Below are 27,602 nucleotides of genomic sequence, written 5' to 3'. Positions count from 1 at the left end.
CAAAACCCACCTGGATGCATTGCAGGCTAACCTTCTCTAGGGAACCCTGCCTTTGCGGGGGGGGTAGACTAGACGATCTCCAGAGGTCGCTTCTAACCTCGTCAATTCAGTGGTTCTGCGATTTTTTTTTTTTTCAGCCTGGTGAAGGCTGAGGGAAAACGGCCCTCTGGGACCCAGCCAAGGCAGCGGCACTGGGAGGTTCGGGGAGTGCCCAGGGCAGGCGGCTGCTGTTCCCTCGACAACTCCGCCGTGTCCCTCCTCAGCCGCCGCCGCTGCTGTACCCCACGGTGCACACCGCAGCCCAGCCTAAGGGCACTCCTCGCAAAGATCACACTTCCATAAAACAACCTTAAAACAAATAAGTAAGAGGGCTGCCGGGGGCCGTGCCCGCCTCAGGGCGCGGGTGGTTACGTCGCTCGCGCCCCCTCCCCGGCCCCGCGGAGCACCACCCACGCGCCGCCCCCACGGCCGCGTGTCATCGCGCCGGCCTGGGCAGCCCCGTTATTTATCTGCCGTCAGCCGCTGATTGGCCTCGGCGCCGGCCAATGGCGCAGCAGCGAGGGCGCAGCGCAGCCAGTAGGAGCGCGGCACGGCCGTGTGGGCGGGGCGGAGGGGGTGGGGCCGTGTTGGACTGGGCAGTGGGAGCTGCTGAGCGGCCGCTGCTCCCCATGGCGGGCCGGGCGCTGTCGGTCCTGCTGCTGCTCGCCCTGTTGTGCGCCCGGCCGAGCTTCTGCGGCACCGCTCCAGCCTCCTCCTCGCAGCCCGTGACCGCCCGGCTGGCGGCGAAGTGGCCGGCGACCCCACTGCTGCTGGAGGCGAGGTGCGTGCAGCCTCCTCCTTCTCTTCCTCCTCTTCCTCCCAGCTGCGGTCCCTGCCCCGGCTGTCTTCTGGGGGGCAGGAGCAGGGAGGGACCCCCCCTTATCCATCCGCTGAGCGGGAAGGCCGGCTGTCAGAGGGGGATGGCCGCGTTTCTCCCGGTCGGAGAGTGTGTTAAAGTACTCCTTGGGTGAAAGGCTGAACTGTTTTCTCTCCTCGTAAAACGGCGTGGATGTTGCGGGCAGAATCCCACGCTCTGGGTGCGCTGTGCAAGCGGCTTCGTGTTTAGCCTGCTCAGACTTTTTGCAGGTCTTCAGGTTGAGGAGATGTAATGGGCCAGTTGTGCGAACCCATGATAGCCAAACTACACAATCCCTGTCTTCCACTGAGTAACAGGATCTCTTCCTCTCGCTCCAAGTAGCTTTTACACACTCACTGAGTGATTTTTAAAGTGTTGTGAACATGTAAAGCTGTAGTAGTAAAATGTATATTTTTTTAAAAAAAGGTATTGTTAAGTTGTAATAATAGATTCAGCCTGGAGAAGAGAAGGCTTCGGGATGAACTAATTGTGGCCTACCAGTACCTGAAGGGGGCCTACAGGAGAGATGGAGAGCGACTTCTTAGAAGTTGACACAAAGAATTCAAACAGGGTGTGTTTACATTATATGGAAGCAAGAAATTCTTTACTGTGAGGCACTGAAACGGGTTACCCAGAGACGTTGTGGATGCTCCATTCTTGGAAGTGTCCAAGGCCAGGCTGGATGGGGCTTTGAGCAGCCTGCTCTAGAGGAAGGTATCCCTGCACTGGAACAGTGCACTGGAACTAGATATCTTTAAGGTCCCTTCCAACCCAAACCCTCCTGTGATTCACAATAGGAAGTGAAAAATGTTTTCCAGTTTTATGTGTTTGAGGCTTCCCTGCCTGTTTGGCTTAAATCTGTTTTGCTTTTAAACTTCTTTGCTGCTGTTTGGAGAACACCCATGAAAGGGAGAACTGCAAGCTTCTGTAATCAAAGGAGGGGCAAGCTTCCAAAGTAAAGATTAGAAAACAATTCAGTCATGCTAGCAAGTGGAAGTTTTTGGCAGACATAACCAGAGGGAAAATGAGCAACTGGTGCTACCTTAAGGAAAAAAACTTAAATAGTGTTACCAGTAAATAATAGAATCGCAGAATGCTTTGGATTGGAAGGGACCTTTATCTAAAGATCATCTAGTTCCAACCTCCCCGCTGTGGGCAGGGGCACCTTTCCTAGACCAGGTTGCTTGAAGCCCCATCCAACCTGGCCTTAAACACTTCCAGGGATGGGGCATCCTCAGCTTCTCTGGGTAACCCCTGCAGACTACGCCGCGTAGCACAGTAGACATTGTCATTGATGAAAGCCTATAATGTAACGAAAAACTCTAACCTGACAGAATGCGTGTTCTTATTTGTATATTTAACCACAATTAAATAAAGTTTGTGTGCTGAATTGATTTTATTTATAACTGTATGTTGGAATACATATGAATGATAAAGTGAAAATTTTGGGGGTTTTCTGTATCAAGAGAATAGTTGCATGTTTTACAGCTCTCACTGTTGACTTTGGATGGTAGTACTTTGTCCAAAATCTCTTTTAAGCAAAGTACACCTCTCTTCAGTGTTTTATGCTGCAGAGATGTTAGAAGGTCATTAAATATGTAACACTTGGTTGCTGCTGGATATTTATTATTTTAAACAACTGAAGGCTTTTACTGTGGTACATCTTTGGACAAAGTCAACCTATAGACAATTCATTTTTATTTTTAAACAGTGAATTCATTGCAGAAGATGGTAATGAGAAGTTTTGGCAGTTCTTGGAAACTGTACGGGAATTAACAATTTATAAGCAAGGAGGTAAGTTAAACAACATGCTAGTTTTTAATATGTTATCTTGCACTGTATTTTATTTTGAGACAGAACACATTAACTGGTTCCAGACAGGTCAAGCCTAACTCTTCCAGTATTCCATATTAGATAGTTTTCTTTCAGAGAGTTGTAGCATATTCTTGAGAGCAATACATGTAGAGGAGTTTAAAAAAAAAAAAAAAAAAGAGCACAAGATGAACTGAACTGCTCTTAAAATATGGAACAGAAGTGTAAAGATTGAAGATACCTGTCTGAGTATGTGACTCAGCATGAGCTTATAGGATATTGAGGCCTCACGTTTTCTCTAAGATGGATGCTTGCAGAGAAGAGAATCCCATAAATAACTAAAGGAAAAAATTAAAAGAATTACCAGAAAAGGTATAATACTTGTAGATGGTATAGAAACTGTTTTCTAGCACTAATACTGGTGTTTTAGAATCAAGTTTTATCACTGACAAAATAGGATTAAAAATACCTTGCATGATTGGACAAGTAAATATTGTTAAGAAATTTTAGAGAAGAACAAAGCATGAAAGAAGCATAAACCACCACCCCCCCCCCCCCCCAAGAAGATACCTTGGAGAGGAGTTTACTAGAAATGTCCGTGGTAATGAAAAATTGAGAAACCACCTACCAGTGGCTTTTCACCAGGTTGGTCAGTATTAGACCTGCTTGGTAGGTCAACAGATGAACAAGGTGAAAAAAAGTGTCAAAACAAGGTAAGGCTGCTTCATTTTGCTCTTTACTTCAGAAAAGTACAACATTTCACTCATGAGTGTGAGGACCTAATGCCACCTCTGGAAGAGGCTTGAGGGAAACTGAATATTTAATCAGTAGTCAAAAGCTAACAAATTGTAGAAAGATCATGTAGAAAATGGCAGTGAGAAATGAAGGTACCTGAAAAATGCTATATAGGGGAGAGAGAACTTGAGAAACAATACATTTCAGCAATTGTGACCGGCTGAATAAAAGTTAAAAAGTTTGTCGTGTCAGTGTGAAAATGTTATTTGAGTGCTCAGCACTGGGAGAAGTTGCGAAGCTGAAAGAACAGGCTGTGTCATTAGGGAGGCCTTGTCAGGCTGGAGAGAGAGGCCAACAGAAACATCGGGAAATTCAGCAAAGGCACTTTACAGACTCACCATGCCTGGGCTGGAATAATTTCAGCAACAGTGTTATCTTGGCACTTACTCTCAAAAAGCAGTTTCTTTGAGAAACAGACCTGGGGATCCTTGTGAACAGTTGTATGTGGCACTTGTAAATGACAAACTATGTCTGGAGTGCTGGGCCCAGGTTGGGGCTCCCCTTTAAAAGTCAAGAGTTCAGTACTGGAGCAAGTATAGGAGTGGATTCCCCTAAGGGTTAGGGAGGTGAAGTAGACTTCTGAGGAAAGGCTGAGAGAACTGAGTTTTATTGAATCTGAGAAAGAGAAGAGTAAGGAGAGACCGACCGCATTATCTCCAGCTTTCTGATAGAACTGTAGAGAGAAGATGGAACTAAACCCTTCCTGAAGGTACACAGCAGTATGAACAAAAAGCAATGGGCACAAGTTGCAACATTAAATTTGGCAGAAAATATTTCTGCCATGGGGTTGGGTAGGCACTGGAACAGCCTACCCTAAGAGGCTGCAGAATTTACATCCTTGGAGGTACTCAACACTCTGCCACGTGAGGCCTTGAGCAGCCTAATCAAACCTTGAATTAGATCTCTAAGTAACAGTTTGGATGAGGTGACCTCCAGAAGTCACTTTTGACTTGAATTCTTCTTCTTTTTTTTTTTCTCTGAGTGGTTTACATGCAGTTATTATTACTTTGAGACAAGACTGCTGTATTAGATGATGTTTCAGAGTTTTTTTTATCAGCCATCTCTTTTCTGCTTGCTTGGTCACTTTTTTCCAAGGAACTTGAAACTTTAGTGATGTTTATTGTTCGTGACACAGATGTCTGTTGAAATCAGCTGTTAGTTAAATATCTACTTTACCTGGATAAACTCTGTGATTAAGAATAAATAAATTACCAATAGGATGATCTCCATGACCAGTCATGCCAGTGAAGTGTTAGATGCTGGTTATTGGGAACCTTGAGAATGTACTAAAATATTACCTTAATTAAGCATATTGAGGAATTGATGTGTATATTTATCATTATTGCCAACATAGGCCTGTGTCGATAATGCAAAAAAATTTGAAGTTCTGGCACCCAGTAGCTTTCCTAACGTCAGCTTGTATTTGGGGTAGCCTTACATAAGCAAACTAAGGCTCTTCATGAACGGGATGTGAAGGAAAGATTCAGTTTTAGAGGAAAGCAAAGTGGTTACTTAATGACTAAATCACAATATTGATTCTTTCAACTTAAGACTGTCTTACTGAAGTCAACATGGAAGTATAAAATGGAAATAATATGAGCATCATATATATCCAGCAATAGTTAAGTCATTTCTAGTAAGGAATTCTATATATTTACAGTATGTTTACAATAAAATGGTCAGCTTGAGTGAAGAATCTGGTACTGCAGTACTGGATTGGCACAGTTACTGAGAGATGTGTAGTAGTTCACCTCTGAGGAGGTGTCCTCCATATGATACGGAATGGGTTCCGTCTTAGCTGTGGCATCTTGGGACACAATTGACATAGGAGGGTGTTCATGCTGCATTAAAACTGATGTAACAGCAACTTCCTGAGCAAATAAAAGGATCTGGCTTAAAAAGGGTTGGTTGGCCTGATGACCTTTTCAATTCTTCTCTGGGTGATACCAAGACCAGATAGGATAAGTAAGCAGAAAATAAAAATGTTTTTTTAAATAGAAACATTTTCATAAAAGGTGAACAATTACTGTATTTGAAGCTGAAAATCTGGGTTTATAGAAGAACCAGATGATAGATTTGTATCCCAGCATACTATTGAATTTTGGAAGAGTCGTGAAGTATTAAAGCTAAAAGGCAACTTAAAAAACTGAATGTGGTGGCTTTTTTCTTTTAAATAATTCCTTGGATAATTTTCAATCCGGTCTTTTTATCAGTTCTCAGAACTTGTAGTTTTAAATTTAGAATAATCAAATGAATATCTGTTAATTTGTTCACTTAAAATATTCAGCCTTAGCAAATTAGGTCTGTTAATGGTCTCTTTAGTTATGATATATGTAGCAAAGTAAAGGATTTGGTAGGAATTACATACATTTGGTATGTAATGCTTTGGTAAATGCTTTGGTAAAGCATTTAGTCTGGTGATGTATTTGGTGGTTTTAACATGTTTTTTAATATGAACTCAAATCAACTTGGACATCATTTTGATTATACCCTATAGAAAACATCAGTAATGAAAGTTAGTGATGGGATACACTATATTAAATTAGAGTGAGGTCTTCAGGTAGCATGGACAACATTGTTTATGTCTTCTTAATATGCAACATAGTTTCTGCCAGGCTTGTGAAATACTTGGAAATGCAGATGGTGGTATTTTGGGCTGCAGGTATGTTATAAAGAAATCAAAGCTGCAGAAATTTCATGTTAAAACCAGAAGTTACAAAACACTAAATGTGGCGTTTTAAACTTGCTGCTGCTTTTATATCTCTAAAGGTTAATTTATGAACACGGAGTGAGGGTAAGTAGCCAGTTCCCTGCCGACTAATTATCACTTGAGTGTTTACTGTTTTCCCAAGTGCTTTATATGTTGAATTTTCAGCATAAATATATATTACAAACCAAAACAAAACTAACAAACATATTTTCTCTAGGGAAACTGTTTTTCTGAAAAAATGTAGCAATATATTACATATAAACAACATTCATGCACATTATTCATATACCACTAAATTAGATAAATATTTTTATGTGATATCAGCCTTACAGATCCTAGAGGAATCAGTTTCACAAGCATAGCACTTCTGTACTAATCATGCAATAAAATAAAGTATTCCCTCTCTACTGGCATTTTGAATGTCATAGATATTTGACTGGCCAGTGATTGCTTGAATTGTCATTACCTGGCATCTCTAATTCCCTAGCTGATCTATGGATACAGATATACACATCTATGCAGTTGGAACAACCGCCGTACTTCTATCCATCAAAATAACAATCCCAGCATACTGTGGTTTTTCTGATTGATTATGTCCCTTAGGTTTACTTTGCCTACCTCCTGTGCCTCAGTAGTTTGAATTCTTGTATGAGTCACCGGCATATTCTGCTTAATTTTGTACTGTGTGTGCATGAGGTCTAAGGAGCTGTGGTATAAACTTTTCCTTTCTTTTGGTACTGCCCTGGTTGTCTCTTTTAAATTATTATTAACTTACGTGTAATGAAATATACTGCTGTAGATTGTGGGTAGTAATATTCAGCGTTTAAATGGGAGTCTGCTTAGCTAGCTATTCAGTTCTCGCTGTAGTCAGTCTAATCAATTTGGCTACAAGAGGTTGGAGAGGTATTCAGGTGACAAATTAAGGCATCTTTGAGTGAGCTAAATAGCTTTTGAGGTTTTGTTGGCTGCTAGGCTTTATCTCTTGTGGCTGGAATGAAATTTTACAGATACCTAGCTCACACGTGTGCATTCAGATGTCTGAAGTCTGGAGTTGTATCCTGTTAATGTGTTCTCATTTATTTTTAAATACACTTTGTTAATGACTTAGTGGTAATATGCTATCATACAGGATTTTATAACCAAAAAAATCTGGTTCTTCGTGATTCCCTGTAACATCCTAAGAGATAAATGTTAAATGTATTCTTGTCAATGTTATACAGTCATTTTGGAAGGCACATAACAAACTTTTTTTTTACTTATTAAAATCATCATCATCATCATAATCATCTCCCAGAAAAAAAAAAAAAAAAAGCTGTTTTAAATACAGCAGTGAAAGCACAGCTGGAATTTGTAAGCCAAAGAATTTAAAGACTAGGTGAAAATATTTTATTGAAGTGGTATCTTTAGAATTGTCTATTTAATAGCTCTTCATTGTCTTCAGTAGGATGTTATTTGGGGCTGAGTAGAGAGGCAAAAGTTTTGGATTTAATTTTTATTTTTGTGGAGATTTTGAAGAAAATTTGAAAATATAGTTATTGAAAAAATGTTTCAAATTGGAAGGGCTTACCACTTCCAAATTTTTACATTCATTGTTTTGAATGTGTGAAGCCAAGTTTATGTCATTTAGAATCAAGGAATCATTAAGGTTGGAAAAGGCCTCCAAGATCGAGTCCAACCTTTAACCAGTCACCACTCTGCCAACTCAACCACAGCACCAAGTGCCACGTCCAGTCATTTCTTGAACACCTCCAGGAATGGTGACTCTACCACCTCCCCAGGCAGCTCATTCCAATGCTTAACCACCCAGTGAAGAAATTCTTCCTGATGTCCAGCACGAACCTCCCCTGGCACAGCTTGAGGCCATTTCCTTTTGTTTCTGGTTGCCTGGGAGAAGAGTCCGATCCCCACCTGGCTACACCCTCCTTTCACATAGTTGCAGAGAGCGATAAGGCCATCCCTGAACCTCCTTTTCTCCAGACTAAACAGCCCAGCTCCACCAACTGCTCCTCAAAGGACGTGCATTCCAGAGTCTTCACCAGCTTTGTTGCCATTTGAGTTCTGCCAGGGCTACGTGCAGTATAGAAAACATAGAGGAGGTGGATTTTTAATCCATTGAATTTAATGTAAGAGAGAAACAATCATATGTTGTGGTTTAACCCCAGGCAGCAACTAAGTAGGACATGCCTGCTCTCTGTCTCCCTTCAATGGGACGAGGAAGAGAGTTGGAAAAGGTAAAACCTGTGGGTTGACATAAGAACAGTTTAATAATAGAAGTAAAATCGAGTAATAGTAATAGGAAAAGGAGAAAGAGGAATAAAACTTGTGACAAGTGATGCACAATATAGTTGCTCACTATCCACTAACCTATGTCCAGCCCATCCCTGAGCAGGCATCAGCGGCTCCTGGCCAACTCCCCCCAGTTTATAAACGGAGCATGACATTTTATGGTATGGAATAGCCCTTTGGGCAGCTCGGGTCAGCTTCCCCTGGCCATGCTCACTTCTGGCTTCTTGTGCACTTCCTCGTTGGCAGAGCATGGGAAACTGAAAAGTCCTTGACTAGGGTAAGCACTACTTAGGCACAACTAAAACACCAGCATGTTATCAATGTTATTCTCATATTGAATCCAAAACACAGCCCAGTATCAGCTACTAGAAAGAAAATTAACTCTATACCATATGGAACCAGAACATCATATAAAATTTACAGGAAGGAGCTTTCTTGAAATGCAGATTATATACTTTTATAATATTAGATTTTATTTTTTCCCTAACGAATTTCAGCAAACTCAGCCTTTCTAAATAGTTTTAAGAAGAAGGAGGCAGAAAGGAGATACTAGAGGCTTTAGAGCAGAAGAATATTTTTTACAACCACAACAGGGTTGTAAAAGGAAAATGAGAGGATAGGAGGTACTTAGTTATAAAAATTGAGTATGCCTCTAGAATGAGAAATGAAGGCTAATTATTTCCAACTGATATTCTGTATTATCACTTTTTTCATTCTCGGACAACATCCACCTACTTTCTTACTTAGGGACCTAATTTTGTCCTTGAAAACACAAGGTATGCAGGGAGAGGGGAAGTACTTCACATGTTACATCCATTCTCATACTCTTGTTTATCATGTATTTTTACGGGAGAAACAGATTATGTGAGAGTAGCCCAAAGAATGACACCTTTAGAAGATTTTTATTTATGTAAGTTGCATGGTTGGAGTGTTTCAAGGCTAAATGCGAGGAAATTATTTGAAAAATAATGCTGGTTGAAAGTAAGTAACCTTGAATATTTGTGTTAAAAGGGTGGCATAATCTTGACAAACAGAAACGAAGGTATAAACTCTATTCAGGGCTTTGCATAGGGGTCTTCAAAGATACATTATTGTACTGAGTGGATTTTTATATTGCTGAAAATAATTGAGTTATTAACTAGTGCTGTTGAGCTCTCTTCTTCTATTTGTGCTGTACTAGACCTTTATATTGGTAGTAAAGGCAGCAGTTATCAGTGGACAACATTCAGGATTTTTGCACTGCCGAGCAGTGTTAGAATTAATGTTCGCCTATTATGTAAAGTGGGTAGATACACCACATCATTTGTAGCTAAATAATAAAAGTTTGTCTTTTTTTTTTTTTTTCTTCAACAGATTCAGAGTATTCCTATTACAATTTAATCTTGAAGAAAGCCGGACAATTTTTATCCAATTTGCAAGTCAATTTGTTGAAGTTTGCACTTTCCATACGGGCTTATTCTCCGACTGTTCAGATGTTCCAGCAGGTGACTGTATTATCTGATATATCTGGTACACGATTAAATGTGGTATTTCGGTTACAGAGTAGAGAATGTTCATCGTCACTGTTCAGTAAAATATATGCCAATATTATTTGGAATCAAACGTGGCCCATTTATTGAGGTGATGCTTTATAAGTGGTTCCTGTCAATATGAGAGGAACAAAGATTGATTTTCAGTTGTGTGGATAACATTACTTGCAGGGTGGAATCTTTTGCAGTTGATCGTTTTGTAAAACTTAAGTTGTGAGGATTTTTTTGTCTTGCTTTAAATCATCCGACAGGAATTCAGACATACCCAAATTCGGACATTTCCTGTAGCTTCAAATAATTTATATTTGTTATTGAATGGATTTCTCATCTCTTGGGAGTTTTGTATTTGAAAATTTGAAAAATAAGGTAAACAAGTACCTGCTTTATTAACAAAAGAGTGGGAGGACCTAAATTCACTCTGCTTCTAAGCCTAAAACTGTTCTTCCTCCTTTTAGCAATACCATCTTTAAGATAAAGTGAGAAAACCATGTTTCTGAAACGTAATAAACTGTAATAAAGTTAGGGAAGTTTGCAGGTGTTCTTTGGAGGAATATCATAATCTCAGACTCATGTCTTTCCACTTTTATCTTGCAGCGTGTGAATCTGGATTCATTGACATGCAGTCATATGATTTCCACTTTACATAGCTGAATAGAGTTTAAAAAAAAAGCAGGGGGTGAGAAGGAGAGAAAACCAAAAATTGATGTTAATTGGGATTTATTGGTTTAGAAGTTTAATCTTTGTACATTAAGGTGATTGCTGATAGCAACTAAAATTAGAAGTGTCTCAGAGTACAGGTTGTGATTTCAGCTAGTGAAGGAGATTTCTCAGCTCTGTCTGTACAGAACATAAATGGACTAGTATTTTCTGGAGTATGACTGTATTTGATAGACTACATCTCACAAAGGTTTTAAGGTCTTAATCTTCTAATATTTTCCTCATTTTTTTTTACATATACCCAATTTTGAATGGGCTTAATTGGAAACACAACTTAATGGCAGCTGTTGAGTTATTTTAATCAAAGGGGGATGTGAGTTTAAGTTGAAGTGCAATCAAAGCATTCTGGTTGAGTGTAATTGTTGAAATATCAGATTGCAGCTGATGAACCTCCACCAGAAGGCTGCAGCGCATTTGTGGTTATCCACGAGAAGCACACCTGTAAGACTAATGAAATAAAAAAACTGCTGAAGAAGGCTACTAAGAGGTAAATGTAATGATTTGCTTTAAGAGGAAAAGTAGATTGCTAAAGAGGAAAATGTATTATTGCATGTAAAGTTGTAGTACTTTGAAATTTTATGGTTTTCTTCCTTGGTAATGCCAAGCCCATAAAGCCCAATTTACTGGATCTTTAAAGAGATACTCTTTTAAAGTATATGTTATTTTTAAAGACTTACTTTTGGCTTTGAAATGCTTTAAACACTTCATGTTGAGAGAATTCATCACTTATGAATTGAAGTAGAGTTTTAAAATAAAATCATAGAGCTTTGTTCCTCTAATCACATGGATAATTTTATATTTCTTTAGGGAGGTTTTTTGTGGGTTGTTGTTGTTTTTTTTTAATATGGGATAGTCAAGTTTAAGTTACTGTGTACTTTTTGTACAAACTTACAGTTTCATGTGTCTGAGACAGTACTCTGCTGACAGACCTTTCTACGTAGTCAGTGCCACTGCACTTGAGGTTTTCTAGATTGGAAGGGCTTGGCACAGGAGTGGAAGAGAAGCCTATCTCAGCTGACATAACCTTTCCTCACCTTGTGCTAGACTTTGCACTTGTCAAGCCTTTCTGCAGTCTTTGTCCTGTGGTAACTAGCATCAGCCCCAAATTAATTTGGGCTGTGAACTAAAATATGCAGAACCTATCAAATCAGTAACAAAATAATGAAAGCATAATGCTCAATCTCTATTTAAAAAAAAAAAAGAAAAGGTATTAATTTGTGTTTTTTCAAGACCTGTGTGTAACATTTTTTTCTTTGAGGTTTTTTTTTCCTGCAGTGGCCAAGATCACCATAATATACATTAGTGCCCATAACCTCCGCCAGTTCATGGAGATACGCAGATCTGAAAGATGATTTAGTAGGGTACATTTCTTGGATTTTGTTTTCTGCAAAATACAAATTATGAGGGAAAAACCTGAAAACCTATAAACTTGTCTCTTTGGAGTTAGTTGCTTCTGAGAACAATTTTGTCTTCCCCATATGTGATTTATAGTGTATTCTAAGTCTGTTGATTCAATTACAACCTACTAAATCATAGTCTTTTACTTATTCAATAGCCAAGGTTTTTGCAAAAACAATTCATTGTCTATTTTACAATGTCCCATTTTTAACTATTATGGTCTGCTAACAAATGTCTCTTATTTTGTTAGATAAAAGCCGAAATATAGTACAAATGTAGTCATACATTAAAGCATCGTAAGACCTTAACATTTTATTACAGTGTCTGAATGTAGTTATCTTTTAAAGCAGTTAACTGGATTCAGCATATTCTCCATTTACAAGATTCTGGAAAATCATAACACTAAACAATACAATCCTGAATTATTGAGAAGTGAGAGAGTTGGACTTCTAGAAATCATTTACTTTAAGAACGTGCAACAAATGAAGTTTTTTTCAGTTTAGTTGGTCTTGTACTTTTGGTAGTTTTGCATGCATCAGTCACATTACAACCTTTAGAGCTGCAGGGACAAAATCTTGATGAATTTCATCTCCTCTCCACCCCAAAAGTAGTTGTGTCACTCAAATATTTAGAGTTCCTCGAGCTAGACTTTGAAAAAACGCGTTCGCCTTCACATGTTCAGGTAATCGTTTCCACTGTTATTTCCATTTGTACTGTTCCTAGTAGATGCTTTTCACTTGTGCAAGACATGTTTAGCCTAGGTGATAGAGATTAAGGCTGTGCTCCTGTTCTTTCTTTTCTATACGGTGAACAAACAATATATGGGAATGTGTACCATCTTGCTGTTGGTTTCCCTGAACCAGTCATTCTTTTTATCTATCCTTTATGAAAAGAGGTCATTATGTTTTATTGATTTCCTTTTATTTCAAACTATTTTCCGTTGTGTTTCATTTTCTGTCTTCTGTCTGTTGTGACTGTTCAACTTAAGCCAGACCAGTTTAAACTATGCTTTCAGTTGTGTCCTAAAGTTTGCATTGGATGAGGACACTAGAAATGTTCTAATTTGATTTTGATATATCAATATCCAATTATATATTGGATTGATAGCTTCAAATCTCTCTGGAAGAGAAAGAAGAGGCTGCAGCATAGTTTTGTGTGGATCCATCAGCTCAACCCAAGATTTGGGAAGTCTCAGGCTCTTTGGACCCAGGAGAGCCCAAATATTCTGCCTGTCAAAGTCAGGGATTTGCTTCATGCAGTCCTTTATTCAGCAGCTCCTGTGATTTTGCCCGTTGTACTTTCAGCTGTGTTGCAATGGACTGCTTGGCTCTAATAGGGAATATTTTGTGTGGAGGTGCAGTGGGCTGCTCAAGGGCTTTGTCAAAGGACATGTGGTTAAATGCTTGGGACTGCTTATCTTGCTAACTGTCTAAAACACAATACTAAGACCTCTGGGGATGTTGCTGCTAAGAGTAGAAGCATTAACTGGAGTCACATTTTGTTCAAAATAGTCAGTGCCTTAAGTTTGTCAGTACATGTGTCTGTTGTCTGTTATCATGTTCCTTCTGCATCCTGTCCTGGCAACTGTCTAGGCAAGCATATACAAGGCTGTACTATCCTAGCGACTGATTAGCAAGTGCTAGACTCCACATACATGTAATTTTTTTTATCCTTTTTTTTTGTGAGCCCAGCTGTTCTTCCTTGCCTTTCAGGCCGTCTTCTTATGAGAATCTCTTATGGCAGGAAATTAATTAGCTTTCAGCTCTAAGAGCAAGAGAATCAATTCTTTCTCACTACTATTCAGTGTTGAAGAAAAACAGAGAACAGAGGCTTATCTTGGATTTACAAGGGCTGAGCACTTTAATTCTCCTAACCAAGGTCATTAGGGTAGCTCTATGCAGTGTTATTTCACTGTGGCACTTAATTTTTTAGTGAAACACGTTCATTAGCATATGAAACGCTTCCTTTGAGTTTGTCAGTGTTCCAGAAGGTCATGGCAGCACTTGGTAACCACCTGAGTTAAGGTGGTTAAGGCTAGTTACGAAAAGTGAAGCTCCCTTGATTTAGGTTTTCCACTCTTAAAAGTGACTGTGACAGTTCTGGTCTTGCTGGATATGGGAAGAAGTTGCACAAGCCACATCCCATATGTAATGCTTTCACTGGGGTAGATCTGGGTCAGTTCTTGAACAGAGCTTACTCATGCAGGAGTTGTTTCAGACTCCCAGGTGACACCTGCTTGGTAAGCCTCATCCAGTGATAGCAGTGGCAAAGCTTGCCTGATATTTCTGTGACACATGGCCACATACATCAAAATCAATTCTCAAACTAGGCTCCTCTTTTTATTTCTGTCTTACCAATGAGGTCTGTTGTTGCATACCTACCAAATTTACATAGGATGTTGATGTTAAAACCTTGAGTAACCGGATACAAATTGTCCGTGCTTTGAGTGAGGGTTTGTTTGCAGCAGATTACCTCCAAAGGTCCTTTGTAGTTTATGTTATTCTGTGATTCTTACACTGAAGATATTCCTAAGCTTTGCCTCACAGAAACTGGTGTGTGTGGAGTTCTGCTCTCACCTCTCTAGTGTGACTCTTCAGTGAGTGTCTACTACACATATTTATTGTGTTTTGGATTAGAGTTTCCTAACTTTCAAATATGGCTGTGCAAAGGCTTTGATAAGAAACATGCTCATCTATAATTACCACCTTGAGTATATTGCTCAGTGATATCTTCTGTTACTTCTTCATCTTTCCCAGGTTTTATTCAAAGGATGTTTTTAGTCATCTAAGCAATCATTGCAGCATAACTTTTCTAGTTATGGTTTTCAGTGAGGAGGGTAGGCAGGCAGTCAAAATTTGCAAAATTAGCTAAATTAAGAGAGCTGGATGGTGTTAAAGTAGTATAACCTCAGTTAGTTTCCATGTGTGTTAGCAGCTTTCTCAAATGTCACAGAATATCCTTTTGCTACTCTATTACTCACTGATTGCTCTGTACATCTCTAATAGATGTAATGAATCATTCAAATTAAAAACTTCAAGCTGTTACTGATTGTTGCACAAAATCTCCAAGTGCTATGCTCTTCATTTGCTTTGTGTTGTAATTTGATGAAAAATATTAGAATTATTTATAGTTGATGCTGATTTTTTAGTCTATTATACTTTAATTTCTGAGTTTGGCGTTCTAGGTTCATCTGTGAGCAATCATGATTATTTTGTGATGATTTTAACGTGGCTTGTATACTTTTAGCATATAAACCTTCACTAGTTTTTTCAATTATGAAGGAGAAAAATTGCCACTGTTTTATTTTATGACTATATAATATCACAATTTATTTGTTTTAAAACCAGACCCAGGCCATATCTTTTTAAAGGAGACCATAAATTCCCAACTTTCAAAGAGGATGGCCCAGTGGTTGTTCTATATGCAGAAATGGGTACAAAAGACTTTGCCAAATTCCACAAGATTTTATCTGAGAAGGCACAAAAAGAGGAAATTGTTTATGTTCTCCGGCATTATGTTCAGGTATGCGATTCAAATCAGCAGTGTTTCAGTAAACTGTTATTATTCTGTCTTTGTTTTGCTTGCTTTTTGACAAAACACATTTTCTGCATTTATTTTTGCATTTGCCTAAATCATGTGCAATCTATGCTCTAATTTTAAAACTGTCTAGGTGAAGTGATTCACCTAATACAAACTTTGAACCCGGGAAAGCATGATAATATTATCTAAACTTGCATGCAAGCACTATCTGCATCACTGATTGGTCTTGAAATACCTCTTTTTTGGTTATATGTCTGGATTTCATACACCATAGAAAGATCTTGGGTGAATTTTGGTACCACAGACTGAACATTATAGTAACAAGAACTAGAAAAATTGAAAGCAGAATAGAAAATCAAGTTGTAACATTATTAATGATACTTATGTTTTTATAAATTCTCAATATAATCTCATATGTTCATTGTAGTACAGCAGAGAGGGCTATCACGGTCAGTGTCATTGACCAGTTTTTGGATGCTTGCATTCCACAGTATCAGTATTTGAAACATAATGTTTCTGAATTCTTTCCTTTCACTTACTCTTCTCCCTGAAACAAAGCAAGAAAAAATACCAGTACATGGAACTGTATTGTGCCCAGTTTTGGTTATTGGAAGGCTTTTGTAATTTATATTCAAAGTACAGCTCTTGAATAGTGTGACAAATATGAGAATAATCTGATGAAGTGAGAGCTTGCTGTGATCCACGTAGACCAGACATTTCAGGGAGATGAGATACGTAGTTTGCAGATGACTTTGAATTATTTACTCATAGTAATGAAATAGAGAATTTGAGGATACCAGTCTTGAATTCTAAGTTGTGTGGGTTATAGCTTTTACTGAACTTTATGTTCTTTTTTGCTCTTTTTCAATTAAATGCCTACTTGCATATTAAATGTCTCATTGCTCTGCCTGGCTAATGCATAACGGTCCCCCCGAAACGTGTGTTGCCTTCCTGCCTGCACTTTTTCTCTCTTCAGACCTCTGTTCCCTTTGCTTTCTTCCTCACAACCTCCATTTTTATTCTTTGGTTCCCACTGAGATGGATTCTCCCTCCTTTTTTACATTTAATGCCAGAAGAGGGAGCATTGAGTACAGAAGAGGTACGGTCTTTCTGCTGTCTTTTTTTTTTTTTTTTGCCAGTATCACCTAGACTAGTTATAGAGTGCAGTGCTCTTTCTGCACCGAAATTTGCTTAGAGGATGGACAGAGAAAAGCCCCAGCCCTGCTGGGTTTTCACTTGTGGGTTGGAGGACTCTCAGTACAGAATGATTCTTAGAAACTGCAAGCTAAAGCTGAAAGGCTTGCAAGAAATTGCTGCTGTGCATGTGCAAATTGCATTTTGGAAAGGAAATTTCCATTTGGGGCAAATTAGGGCACATTTTCAGATACAAGTATTCTCTGTGTAATCACAGTATTGAATTTCAAACTTCGAAGTTAGAAGTACTTGTTTCTTTCTAACAAAGTGGCAACTTGATTTTAGCAGTGATACTCTAATACATTTTCTTAATCCGCCTTGCTGAAAGTGATAAACTATTTTCTCAGAACTTTTTAAAAGAATCAGTCTGATGCAAAAATAGAGGATTTCTTCCTAACATGCTGAAGGTCTTGCAACATTAGAAGGAAATGAATAACAGTTTAAAATGTGAATTGTGAGGTGTTGATAATTGTATATGGTGCTGTGAGCTCTGTCTGTTCTAGTCCTTCTTCAGTATTATGTGAGACTACAATTTAGACACAGCCTTTCTGTGATCTGCAGGAGGTAAAGGAGATTGTCACATTCTGTTACAGGCCTTCTCAGTGGACTGTCAGTATGCCTTGTACTTCGAATTGAAAGATGAATTTAAGTAATGTCTGTCATAAAATTTTAAAGTTACAGTATTATATATTGTTAATCTCCTATGAATACCTTTTTGAAGTTATATTTTTTCTTATGTTAAAATAATATCGTCAAGCAGAAACCAGTTTCCAGGAAGATGTATTTATCTGGATATAGTGTGGAACTTGCAATAAAGAGTACAGAATACAAAGCAGTAGATGACACGCAGGTTAAAGGTATGTGCTTTTTTAATTTATGGATATCTCATTGGAGATACGATTGAAATGTGTTAGAATCTTCAGTTTGTACAGTCTTCAGTCATTCTTGTTTTGAGGGTTATACTTAATTTCTTTCTACAGAAGGAAATCTCAGGTGTTAGGAGCTAAGACATCAAAATACATGAGAACATTGGTAAAGATCTGTGCTTAGGATACAGTTTATTATCTAACCTCTAATTGTTGTTTTCTCTGGATCTTCAAAACATAATCCAGTCTTCTTTAAGTAAGTTTAAAATTGTTTAATCTTTCTCCTTTAATTACTTTATATTTTTTGGCATCTCTCACACACTGGTGACTACAGTATCTATCCATTAGTGTTTCAGGGGTAAGGGTTTCTTTTTTTCTGAAATTATGTGAAAATATTTTCACGATCTTATGTAGGAAAGATGTGATGTGTCATAGAATTGGGAGCAGTGGATATTACAATGTGTTGAAATGAGGCATTTACCACAGGAAGTGGTAGCTATAGCATGTCGATACAGAGAAATTACTGTGCAAGGACATTTACAAGATATAAGGAAAGTTAAGTCTCTTTGGTAAGACTGAGGTTTAAAAACCTTTGAGTCATGTCAAAAAATAGTTTAACTTTTTAAAGGTAAAGAAACTGATCTCCGACTTACATCAAATTCTAACTGGAGGTTCGTGCGCTTAAAAGTCATCAGGTATTTCAAGCGTAAATTTGATAGTAGTTGGCTGATGAGAGTTATATCTTATCACTTAATAAAACTGGGGAATAGTTGTTTTGAGAAGTGAACTGTTTAACTATATCCACTTATATAAAAAATGTTACTATTGGATGAATCATATTTAAAAATTAATTTGGATGTTGGGAAGTTCTGTAAAGTAATTAATTCTGATGCCAAAATGTGTAAGTGTAAATCTAAGTAAGATTACATCTGGGAATGACAACTTCCTGGTTGTATGTTTCTGTTAACTGTTTTATAATTCATAAGAACATAACATACCAGTAACTTTCTTGGCTTATATTGTCTACATGTGCTATGTGTTCAGGAGCAAATGAGACAAAAGAAGAGGAAGATGAGGAAGAGGAAGAAGAAAGTGATGTCCAAGGGTTTCTCTTTGGCAAATTAAAGTGAGTTGATACAAGTTTTAACTAAATGTCTGCATTTATTCTGTTAATTCCAATTTATTCTTTGTGGTTTTCTCATTCTTTTGAACCTATACAGTAACTTTTTAAAGTAAAAAAAAAAATCTGTCTAGATATCAGTCACAAAAACTTAGAATGCTATGTTTTCATATCTGTAAGATACTTAAAATCAAAATGCAAGTTTTCAAAATGCAAGTAGCAGCACGATAAACACAAATCCATGTGCTGTAGCTACATACAGTCTTTTTAAGAAGGATAGTAGTTAATTTCATAGGAGTGATATTTCTTGGAAGATGTGCTTATTATAGATATCTTATTTTGGAGTTTGTGAATTTGTGTTCTGTTCCAGCAGGAACTCTTATCTCCAAGTTGAAATCTGTTAGATGAAATTGAATGTTACCCTACTGAGGGCTCCTTCCAGTCCTCAGTTGCAGATACATTTCATGGTTTCAGTCATCCAGTGCTTCCCTTTTGCTGTAACAGATCCATGCAGGGAATCGTAAATCGTTTTTAGTTCAGGAAAAACATCAAGACTGTGGGTCTTCTCTGGTGTCATTCAGTCTCCTACCACTGAAAGAAAAAAGTGAACTTGTTTGTAGTTAATTCTAAGCTGTGAGTCTCAGAGTTCAGAACTTCTAATTCTGTCTAAATTCTTGAGAGCGCATCCCCTTTCCTGCCTTTTTTTAGGTAAACAGATTGAGTTAGAAGTGCACTTAGATCTGGAGGCTTCCTTGTTGTTTCACTTGTATATTAGAGACCTTCCACAGCAGGTCATACCGAATGCTTATGTCATATCTTTATCTGAGCTTTTTTCTTCTTGGATTCTGATAGGTTTAGCTATACTTAGTTTTTAATGTTGCACTGTGACTGGTTTGTGAAGTTGTCAGATAATTCTTCAGACTTTTTGACAGTCTCTAGACTATTTTTTTTTCTTGTCTGTTTCATACAGGAGGTGAAATAGATATTTTAGTCTGTAAATTGTCCCTCAGTTATACCCATGCCAAAAGTTATAGTCTTCTCTGCTGTGAAATAGTTATGAATGGAAGCAGAAGACATAAAATCTTTAGAAATCTAATGGAGATTGTTCAAGGATATCTTGTAGCAGGCTGAAGTGTTTGCCCTCAAAACTTCTTTACCCTACCCTATTATCTTTTCAAAACAAATAGCTAAGCTTTTGGGTACCATGCTCTCCTTAAGGTCAGACTAGTGATTTGTGTGCTCAGTAGCTTGATTCTGTCAGCAATGTTGTTTTATAAAAAATGTTCTCAACGTTGTCTTGCCTTTATCTTTTCTAAGTAATGCCACAAACTCTGCAGACAGTTACAATCAATCTGTAGTACAGTTAATATACATTTAGGTATACATTATGGTGTAATAAACTAACTAACTACACAGTTACCTGTATTGTGTGTTAATGCTGTTTAATCTTTTAATTCATTTATTCCATCAATTTCTGTGGCAGGTTTTGAGGCAGATAACTGCAAAACAATTGAACACCTTGTGTTTAGTAAGAATTTCCTCACGGAGGGGGTTGTTAGGCATTGGGAAGAGCTGCCTGGAGAAGTGGTTGAGTCTCCGTCCCTGGGTAGATGGGGCACTGAGGAACATGGTTTAACAGTGGACTTGGCAGGGCAGGGTTAATGGTCAGACTTGATGCTCTGATGATCTTAGAGGTCTGTTCCAACCTAAATGATTGTACTCTAAGACTAATTAACTGGTTTTTACTCTTCAGTAATCAGCTTTTCTTACCACAAATCTTTTTTTTTTAAAGAATGAGTTAAAAGTTTTCATTCTTACCTGTTACCCTGAAGATACAGTATTAGCTGTGAGCAGTATTGTGGATAAAAACAGACATTGATTGATGTAACTGATTCTGCCTTTGTTAAAAGGAAAATGTTTTATTGTAGACAGATATATCCTGATCTGAAAAATAACCTGAAAGAATTTAAAAAGCATCTAATTAAAACTGCTAACAACATGGAACCACTGAAGGTTTGGGAGCTACAGGGTATGTATTGCATTTTTTTATGAACTAACACAATACTCTATTTAATTTTCCTTTGTTATGTTGATGTATCAACATTACAATAAAAGCACCTTTTAAAAAGAGACACAGTTTCATAAAAGGGTTGTATTACATTAAGTATTTAAAAGGCATGTGCTGGCATTTTCTATGCTAGAAAATAAAGGAACATTGAAGTAATTTTATAAGGTAGAGAGTTATATTGCCTGGTTTTTTGCCCAAGATGTGTCATCTTGGGTATTAAATTTAGTTTCAAATATTTTTTTAGAGGTGAGGCAAAAGGTATGACTCTTGTCAGGATGAAATACATGTTAAAGACAGTTTGTTTAATTCATAAATTCTAACTTTCATCTGTGTACTGGAGTTCTTAGTGTTGAAAGTTAAGCTTTGCCATGCTGCTTGTTTAGTGTCAGGAATACTGGTAGTGGCTTATGATTCAGGGTCTTCTTAGACAAGGGGTCTCCAGCCCCCAGTTTTTATGGTGCACTTGTTTTGATACTCTTACTGCTGACATGACAGGGTGCTTTCTTTAGTTCATTCTTAATGACTAATTATACTGGCTGAATTAATGGCTCAGCTTCTCTCTGATTTCCTTTAATTAGCTTCCAAGTAAAAATTTAACTAAATTTAAGCAAAACTACTTCAGCTATAGGGCATACTTCTATTTATAAATGAAACTAAACACCATTCAAGAGTTGTCTTCAAGAGCTTTTATATTTTAGATAAGTAATTAGTAAGTACATTTTCCCCAAGGTGCCTTACACTGCGCTCTCATCTGTGTCAGGGTGCTGCAAGGGTAGGTCGGTAAGTGACAACCCCAACCAGAGATAACCAGGAATGTAAAAAGATGTCAGTTGGCCTCAGTTTGAATAGTCATACTCTAGCTGTTCAGCATAAAATGGAATTTACAAACAATTTATGAAGGATTTTAAGCACGTCCTCTTAAGTTCACAGCAGGTAAGACATCACTATCTGTAGTAACAGCAGCAACTGGGTGTTGTTTCACCTGGTTGCAACCTGTGCCTGTTAAAGGGATATGAAACATACTTTTTAAAAGAGCAATCTCTTTTTATACTTTTTTTTTTTTAAAGTATTAAGAAATACCAAGTTAACATTCTACCTCTCACCTTTCTTTGCAGCCAGGGTATACTTTCTCAGGCTGAACTAAGAGTGTATGTCATTTACTTTCCTTCAGCCGTCTTTTTTTTTTTTTTTTTTTAAATTCCTAATTACTTTGGAAAGTTGGTGCAAAGTATTAGTAGGCAGCATCCTCAATGATTTTCTGCCCAGCACTTTTTTCCGATATGTGGCATCAGCTTTCCTCAAACTGAATAATCCGAGGCTTTCAGTTTCTGCTCAAGTGTCTTAACTAGAAAATTAGGAGAAAGAAGCATCATTGCCCTGAGGTAGTTAAGCAGACTGTATCCAAGCTACATGGAAGCACTTAGTATATTATTGTCTTACCTCACTGGTACCAAAATTGGATTTTTCCTATTCATATGTGCCACAATTTGCCACACTCAAGTTAGACGCCAAAGACAGCTAACTGAATTCTGTCATTGTTTTTTTAGTGGATAGACAAATGAATTTTAAACTGTTCTGATATCTGAAAATTTACTTCAGTCTGAGAAAAAGCAGAGAGAGAAAAATGAAATTCCTTTTAAAATTTTGCTGGACACTTAGGAGAACTGAAATTTGACCGACTGACCTTTCTTTCACAAGTTTCCATTTTCTTTCTGTGAAATTGCTGCTACTTTTGAAAATTGTACAATTCACATGCTCAGTGCAACCTTCTATGTTAAATATATCTGTTCTCTGAAAATCTTGTTAAGTCTTTCTGTGGGTTGGTTTGTATCTATGTTTGAGTGTGATACCCTTGTGAGAACAGCATAATACCATGTCATGAATGGTCTGGGGTTTTTTCAGTGTGTTTCTGTAAATTTAGAAATTACTTGTGCAATGTGTATGTTCAAGAAAGTTAAGTAGAATTCTGTAGAAAATCCTGAATTTAATATTCCAACTTTCAAGTGGAATTTTCTTTTTCAGTGAAGTTTCTTTTCAACCTTAATAATGTTACTTCTTGTTGAATCATTGATTGAAACATAAAATACATCGATAGTGAAAGTATGTATATAGAACAGTTTTCTGATTGTAGGCAGTAATGATTGAGAGTGATGTTTCCAGTGATCTTTTTCTTTTTTTTTTTTTTTTTCCATTTCCCCCCACCCCAGATCTTAGTTTTCAAGCAGCTGCTCGAATTATGTCTGCTCCTGTTTATGATGCTTTAAAGGTAATGAAAGACATTGCTCAGAACTTCCCAATAAGAGCCAGGTATGATACTTAAACTTGTTTTTCAAAAACTGTTTTTATGTTTGCATTTGAATTTAATGACAGTAATACAGATTTATATCCAATTCCTGCAACCAGATATTCATGTTTGACAGCTTGCTAGATAGATCCCAGGCAATTTAACTGAGTAGAAGATGACTCCAGGGAGAGCTCATGATTGATCTCTCAAATGTTTCCTGTCTAATGCAGGAGATGCCATGAAGACATGCTAATCCTTCAGGCACTTATGGTTGAATGCCTAGTCCTTACGGATTTTACTAGATTGATATTTTTCTTGGGTTGAAATTTCTGTTGAATAATTAGCAGATTCTAGTCACAGTAGGAAGAGGCAACATTGTATTAATAAATTTGGGGGGGGATCCACACACATTAGTTCTAAGCACAACATTGCTGTGGAGATTGGGCCCTGGCTACTGTATGTTAGCATTCTTACTAGGGGATGATCTGTCTTCCATAACAGATTACTTAGTAGAAGATCAAGATAAATATTCAATAAATGGATGTGGCCTTAATATTGTCTGTCCTAATATTAAAAATTGCTCTTCCTGTAAGCCAATTTTATTATAATTGAGAAATGCCTTTCTTCATACTTAATAAGTTCTTCATGTAATCCTATCAGTGATATTTGCTTGAATACTGAATTAAATGATGCTAAATAGGGTTCTTAACTCAGTGTGCTTTCACATTTTACCACTCGTTTAGTTATCACAGTGTTTCATTTTCACCCCTGACTGTCTGTTAGAGGAAATCTACACTGTAATGGAAAAGCTACCGTTGTAACACCTTGTTTCAAGGAAGCAAAATGCCTTTTAAAATGCCCGAAGCATAATTATTATGAAATAGTATGATATAAGTTTACATTCAGATTATCAATCAAAAAATTCATCTTTCCAGTAGGAGATAGTGGAAGTGTGCATAATATTGAACTTCAAGGGCAGTTCTGTTCTTTAAAGGACAGGAAAAAGTCATTTTGAAGTATGCTATGTGACATTTAAATCATTGATTTAAAAAGTCATTAAATTGTTACTCAACGGGAGTTGAAGTGGAATGTATTTGTGGCATTAGAGAGCACAATTTACCTACTCTTCAAACATTTTGTAGGTAAAAGTATAAGAAGACTTTAAAATTATTAAAAGAAGAATCATAGTTTCTGTCCTGTTCTCATGTATTCTAACATGCTAATTTAGTAGGTTATTTTTAACATGAGAGATTACAAATATTTAAATAATTTAAATTTAGTAGGTCTGCATTGACAACAAACTTAAATCCAAGGGACATTGCGTAAAAATGGTGCACAGAATAGATTTCATTAATAAGGTAATCATGCTTAACCTGATGAGTCAAAAATACTAATTTGGAAAAATAAATGCTAGAATTAAACAGGAAATGAAGACATATTGCTTTATCACTTTAGATAAATACTTGACCGTTATATTAATAGTATTTTAAGATTGGTTCAGTTTCAGACAGTTTATATATGAAAACGACCATTTCTAATTTTGCAAAGTATGCTTTGAAAAGGCTGTATAAAAATTTTAGAACTGTAGTTATGAGAATAAAAATTAAATATGATCCTTAAAAATGGAGGAGTTCCTTAGACCATAAAAAAAATAATGTATCATTCCTCTGAAAGTTTCTTTCACTTTCTAATTTACAGCCTGCATTTTGTGTCTCAGTATTTCTAGTTGAAAAGGTTAGTCTGAGGTAGATTTTACAAAATGTCATCAGATGTAGACAGTGTAACAACTGATATATGTCATGGCGACTTTTTGATAATTCATTTTATAGGGTATTTTTCATCTTTGTATTGTTGTATACTTGTCATATTATTGCATTCTTAAAGAACAGATAATGAAGTATTAAGTTTTATAATGTTCTGTTACTTGTTATTTATTAATCATTCATGAATGTTAACATTATGACCATGTGAAAGGTTTCCTTTTTTCCTTCAGTACTCAGTACTATATAGCTACATATTCATCCAGGTAAGAACAAAGGTGCATAAAATTATATGGTAGAGAATATTACAACTTGAAGGTCACATTAGAACTTTTCTACATCATGTAGAAAGATAAATAGTATCCATTTACTTGCTAGAAGTAGAAAAACATGCATAAAAACTTTGTGAAACTCTGAACAAATCTATTATTAAATAACCCCCTTATTTTCCATAAGTGTTAAAGTTGGCTTCGTATAGGAGCATTCTCATTTTGCTTAGTTAACTTTCAGGTTTAAAACGATTCCAGTTTTTCTTGAAGCCCCATGCAACAGGTACAACCCTGTTTTGAAAAAAATGCTTATATAGGCAACTAGCATATTTATTCTGGCATTTATCACAACAGTCAGGTTTAGGTTTTCTTAAAATATATAGAGATTAATTTACTTCTGGAAGTATTTTAAGATAGCCTGACATACAATACATTGTGGCAGAGGAAGATAAAATAGTCTTCCAGAACATTCAGAGGTAAAAAAGGCAAATCAATGCATTATCTTTGAAAGATAGAATGACTAAGGAAATTAAAATTTTGACTGTCTGTGAATGCTTAACATTTTCAAGGGTTTCAATCTGTGAATCTCTTATAGTCTCACCTAATTTTAAGTGGTCATTCCTTGCATGTTTTCCTTGCCTTTGTCCGGACAAATCCTTGGCAATCTGTGCTGTAATGTTGAGTAGCATGGAGATAGTAACAGTAACTTAAAATATACAAATATGGGTTGTATTTAAATAATAATTTAGATGACCAAGGAGCTTCCTTTTTGTATGCATGCTATTTCCAGAAAAAAATAATATAAGGAAAAAAAAAAGGCAACAACAACAACAACAACAAAAAACCACAAGAGGAAAGATTGAGAGTGGTAAAAAAATGTTGATTATATTACTTCAACAAAACCTAGCCTGAATTAGAAACTTGGGTTTACTAGAGTAACATAGAACAATATTTGGTTTGAAAATACAAAATTTATGACACTGCATTGCTCTTCTTCTTAAGACTTCATTACAGCATTCTTCAATTACAGATGTTTTGTTAAAATGCATTGGATGTTTTATTAAAATACCTATTTCACATTATTTAATGCTTTTTTGAAAATACAGTGTTTGAGTGATGCAAATATTTTATTTTAACAGATCACTGACAAGAGTGACCATAGATAAGGAAATGCGAAATGAAATAGAAGAAAATCAGAAGGTTTGTTTTTATTTCTTCAAGTAGACATTTGAGTTACTATCATATTGTTGCTTTTGGAGATTTTTATTAGCGTAACAACTTTTACATGGTTCCTATCAGAGAAAAAGAGCTAATTGGTCTAAAAATCTGTCACTAAATAGGTAATATTTGAATACCTGATTCAAATAGTTTACTTTCTACTGTTCATGAAACTTTTTCCTGTCTCTTTTGGTTTTACAGAATTAGGCAAAGCCAAACAATTTTCATGGAGTGTGGTGTTGAGTCACAAATCGTGTACTGTGAAAGCAAAATAGGTATCAGTTAATTTTTTGAGAGCTTTGTTGCTGAATCTAGGCCTGCTGCTTACATTATGGTCAGCACATGCTAGCTTTGAGCTTTCCACACTCCAGAATCCCCACTCTCAGAATCACACATGCAACTATTCTGCAAAATGTTTCAAACATCATCTGTGGTAGATGATGGTTTTATTTTTGTCCTTGAGTAACTGCATCTTTTGTTCCTTGTGTCACATGAGGAGCCTTTTTTCCTGTGATTTTGACTGATCTGAGATTTACCCTGAGATGCCACGTCGTGCTTGTTGAGGTCATGATGTCTCTTGTATTCTGTGTTGAGAGGCTGGACTTTTTCTTTCAAGTTGAGTGTTAAAGTTAAATGTTAGCCACCATGCTTTTAGGACTGGCCACGTGAAATGACATCCATAGCACTGTCCTTGTCCCGATCTTCAGAACATGTATTTTTGTATGGTGTTAAGATTGACCAACCACTGTATTACTTTTTACTTATGGCAATACTGTACTTTTGCAACATTTCCATGTATCATATTGCTTTGTATCCATTCATGTCTTTTTCTGTTGCCTTGCCAAGGCTAGTATCTCCAGGGGAATGCCTTTCCAGTTTCTTCCAACCTTCCAAAACAGGGAAAATGAACAATGTGCTTGTTGCACTGGTGCAGCCTTCTCATAAAGAGCTTGTCATCTTTATTGTAGCAAAAATATCACATAAATGTGTTAGAGCTCTCCACTATGCAAAATTAATGTAAGGCTTTCCAGTGTCTTGAGTATTACCTGCCCAAATAGTGACAGGATCGAGTGTTAAATCCTTGTGAATAGTTACGCAAACAATTGTGGAGGCCTTTTTCTGCCCCTCAGTGATTGCATAT

The 27,602-nt window shown here is 37.0% G+C and overlaps 1 protein-coding gene across 1 annotated transcript; it reads left to right on the top strand.

The window, feature by feature from the left end:
• Positions 1-653: 653 nt before the first annotated feature.
• On the top strand, positions 654-26,447 carry LOC114071481 (UDP-glucose:glycoprotein glucosyltransferase 2-like). The gene is made up of 11 exons (XM_027909311.1): positions 654-820; positions 2,607-2,689; positions 9,852-9,982; positions 11,119-11,231; positions 15,490-15,664; positions 17,637-17,733; positions 18,787-18,868; positions 20,791-20,891; positions 23,138-23,237; positions 24,913-24,948; positions 26,383-26,447. The coding sequence occupies exons 1-10, from the start codon at positions 669-671 to the stop codon at positions 24,938-24,940; spliced, it is 1,062 nt and encodes a 353-aa protein (XP_027765112.1). The 5' UTR covers positions 654-668; the 3' UTR covers positions 24,941-24,948; positions 26,383-26,447.
• Positions 26,448-27,602: the final 1,155 nt, after the last annotated feature.

Source organism: Empidonax traillii, unplaced genomic scaffold, assembly GCF_003031625.1.
Source record: "Empidonax traillii isolate 1590-97213 ecotype Southwest subspecies unplaced genomic scaffold, ASM303162v1 scaffold2043:size41291, whole genome shotgun sequence".
Lineage (NCBI taxonomy): Eukaryota > Metazoa > Chordata > Aves > Passeriformes > Tyrannidae > Empidonax > Empidonax traillii.
This window is presented reverse-complemented; position numbering and strand designations above follow the sequence as displayed.

Bases quoted from the DNA above. Each gene is read 5' to 3' on its own strand.
- LOC114071481 (XM_027909311.1), top strand. From the start codon at position 669: ATGGCGGGCCGGGCGCTGTCGGTCCTGCTGCTGCTCGCCCTGTTGTGC. The intron at 2,690-9,851 runs GTAAGTTAAACA...TTTCTTCAACAG, and splicing joins AACAATTTATAAGCAAGGAG to ATTCAGAGTATTCCTATTAC. The intron at 23,238-24,912 runs GTATGATACTTA...TCTAATTTACAG, and splicing joins AACTTCCCAATAAGAGCCAG to CCTGCATTTTGTGTCTCAGT.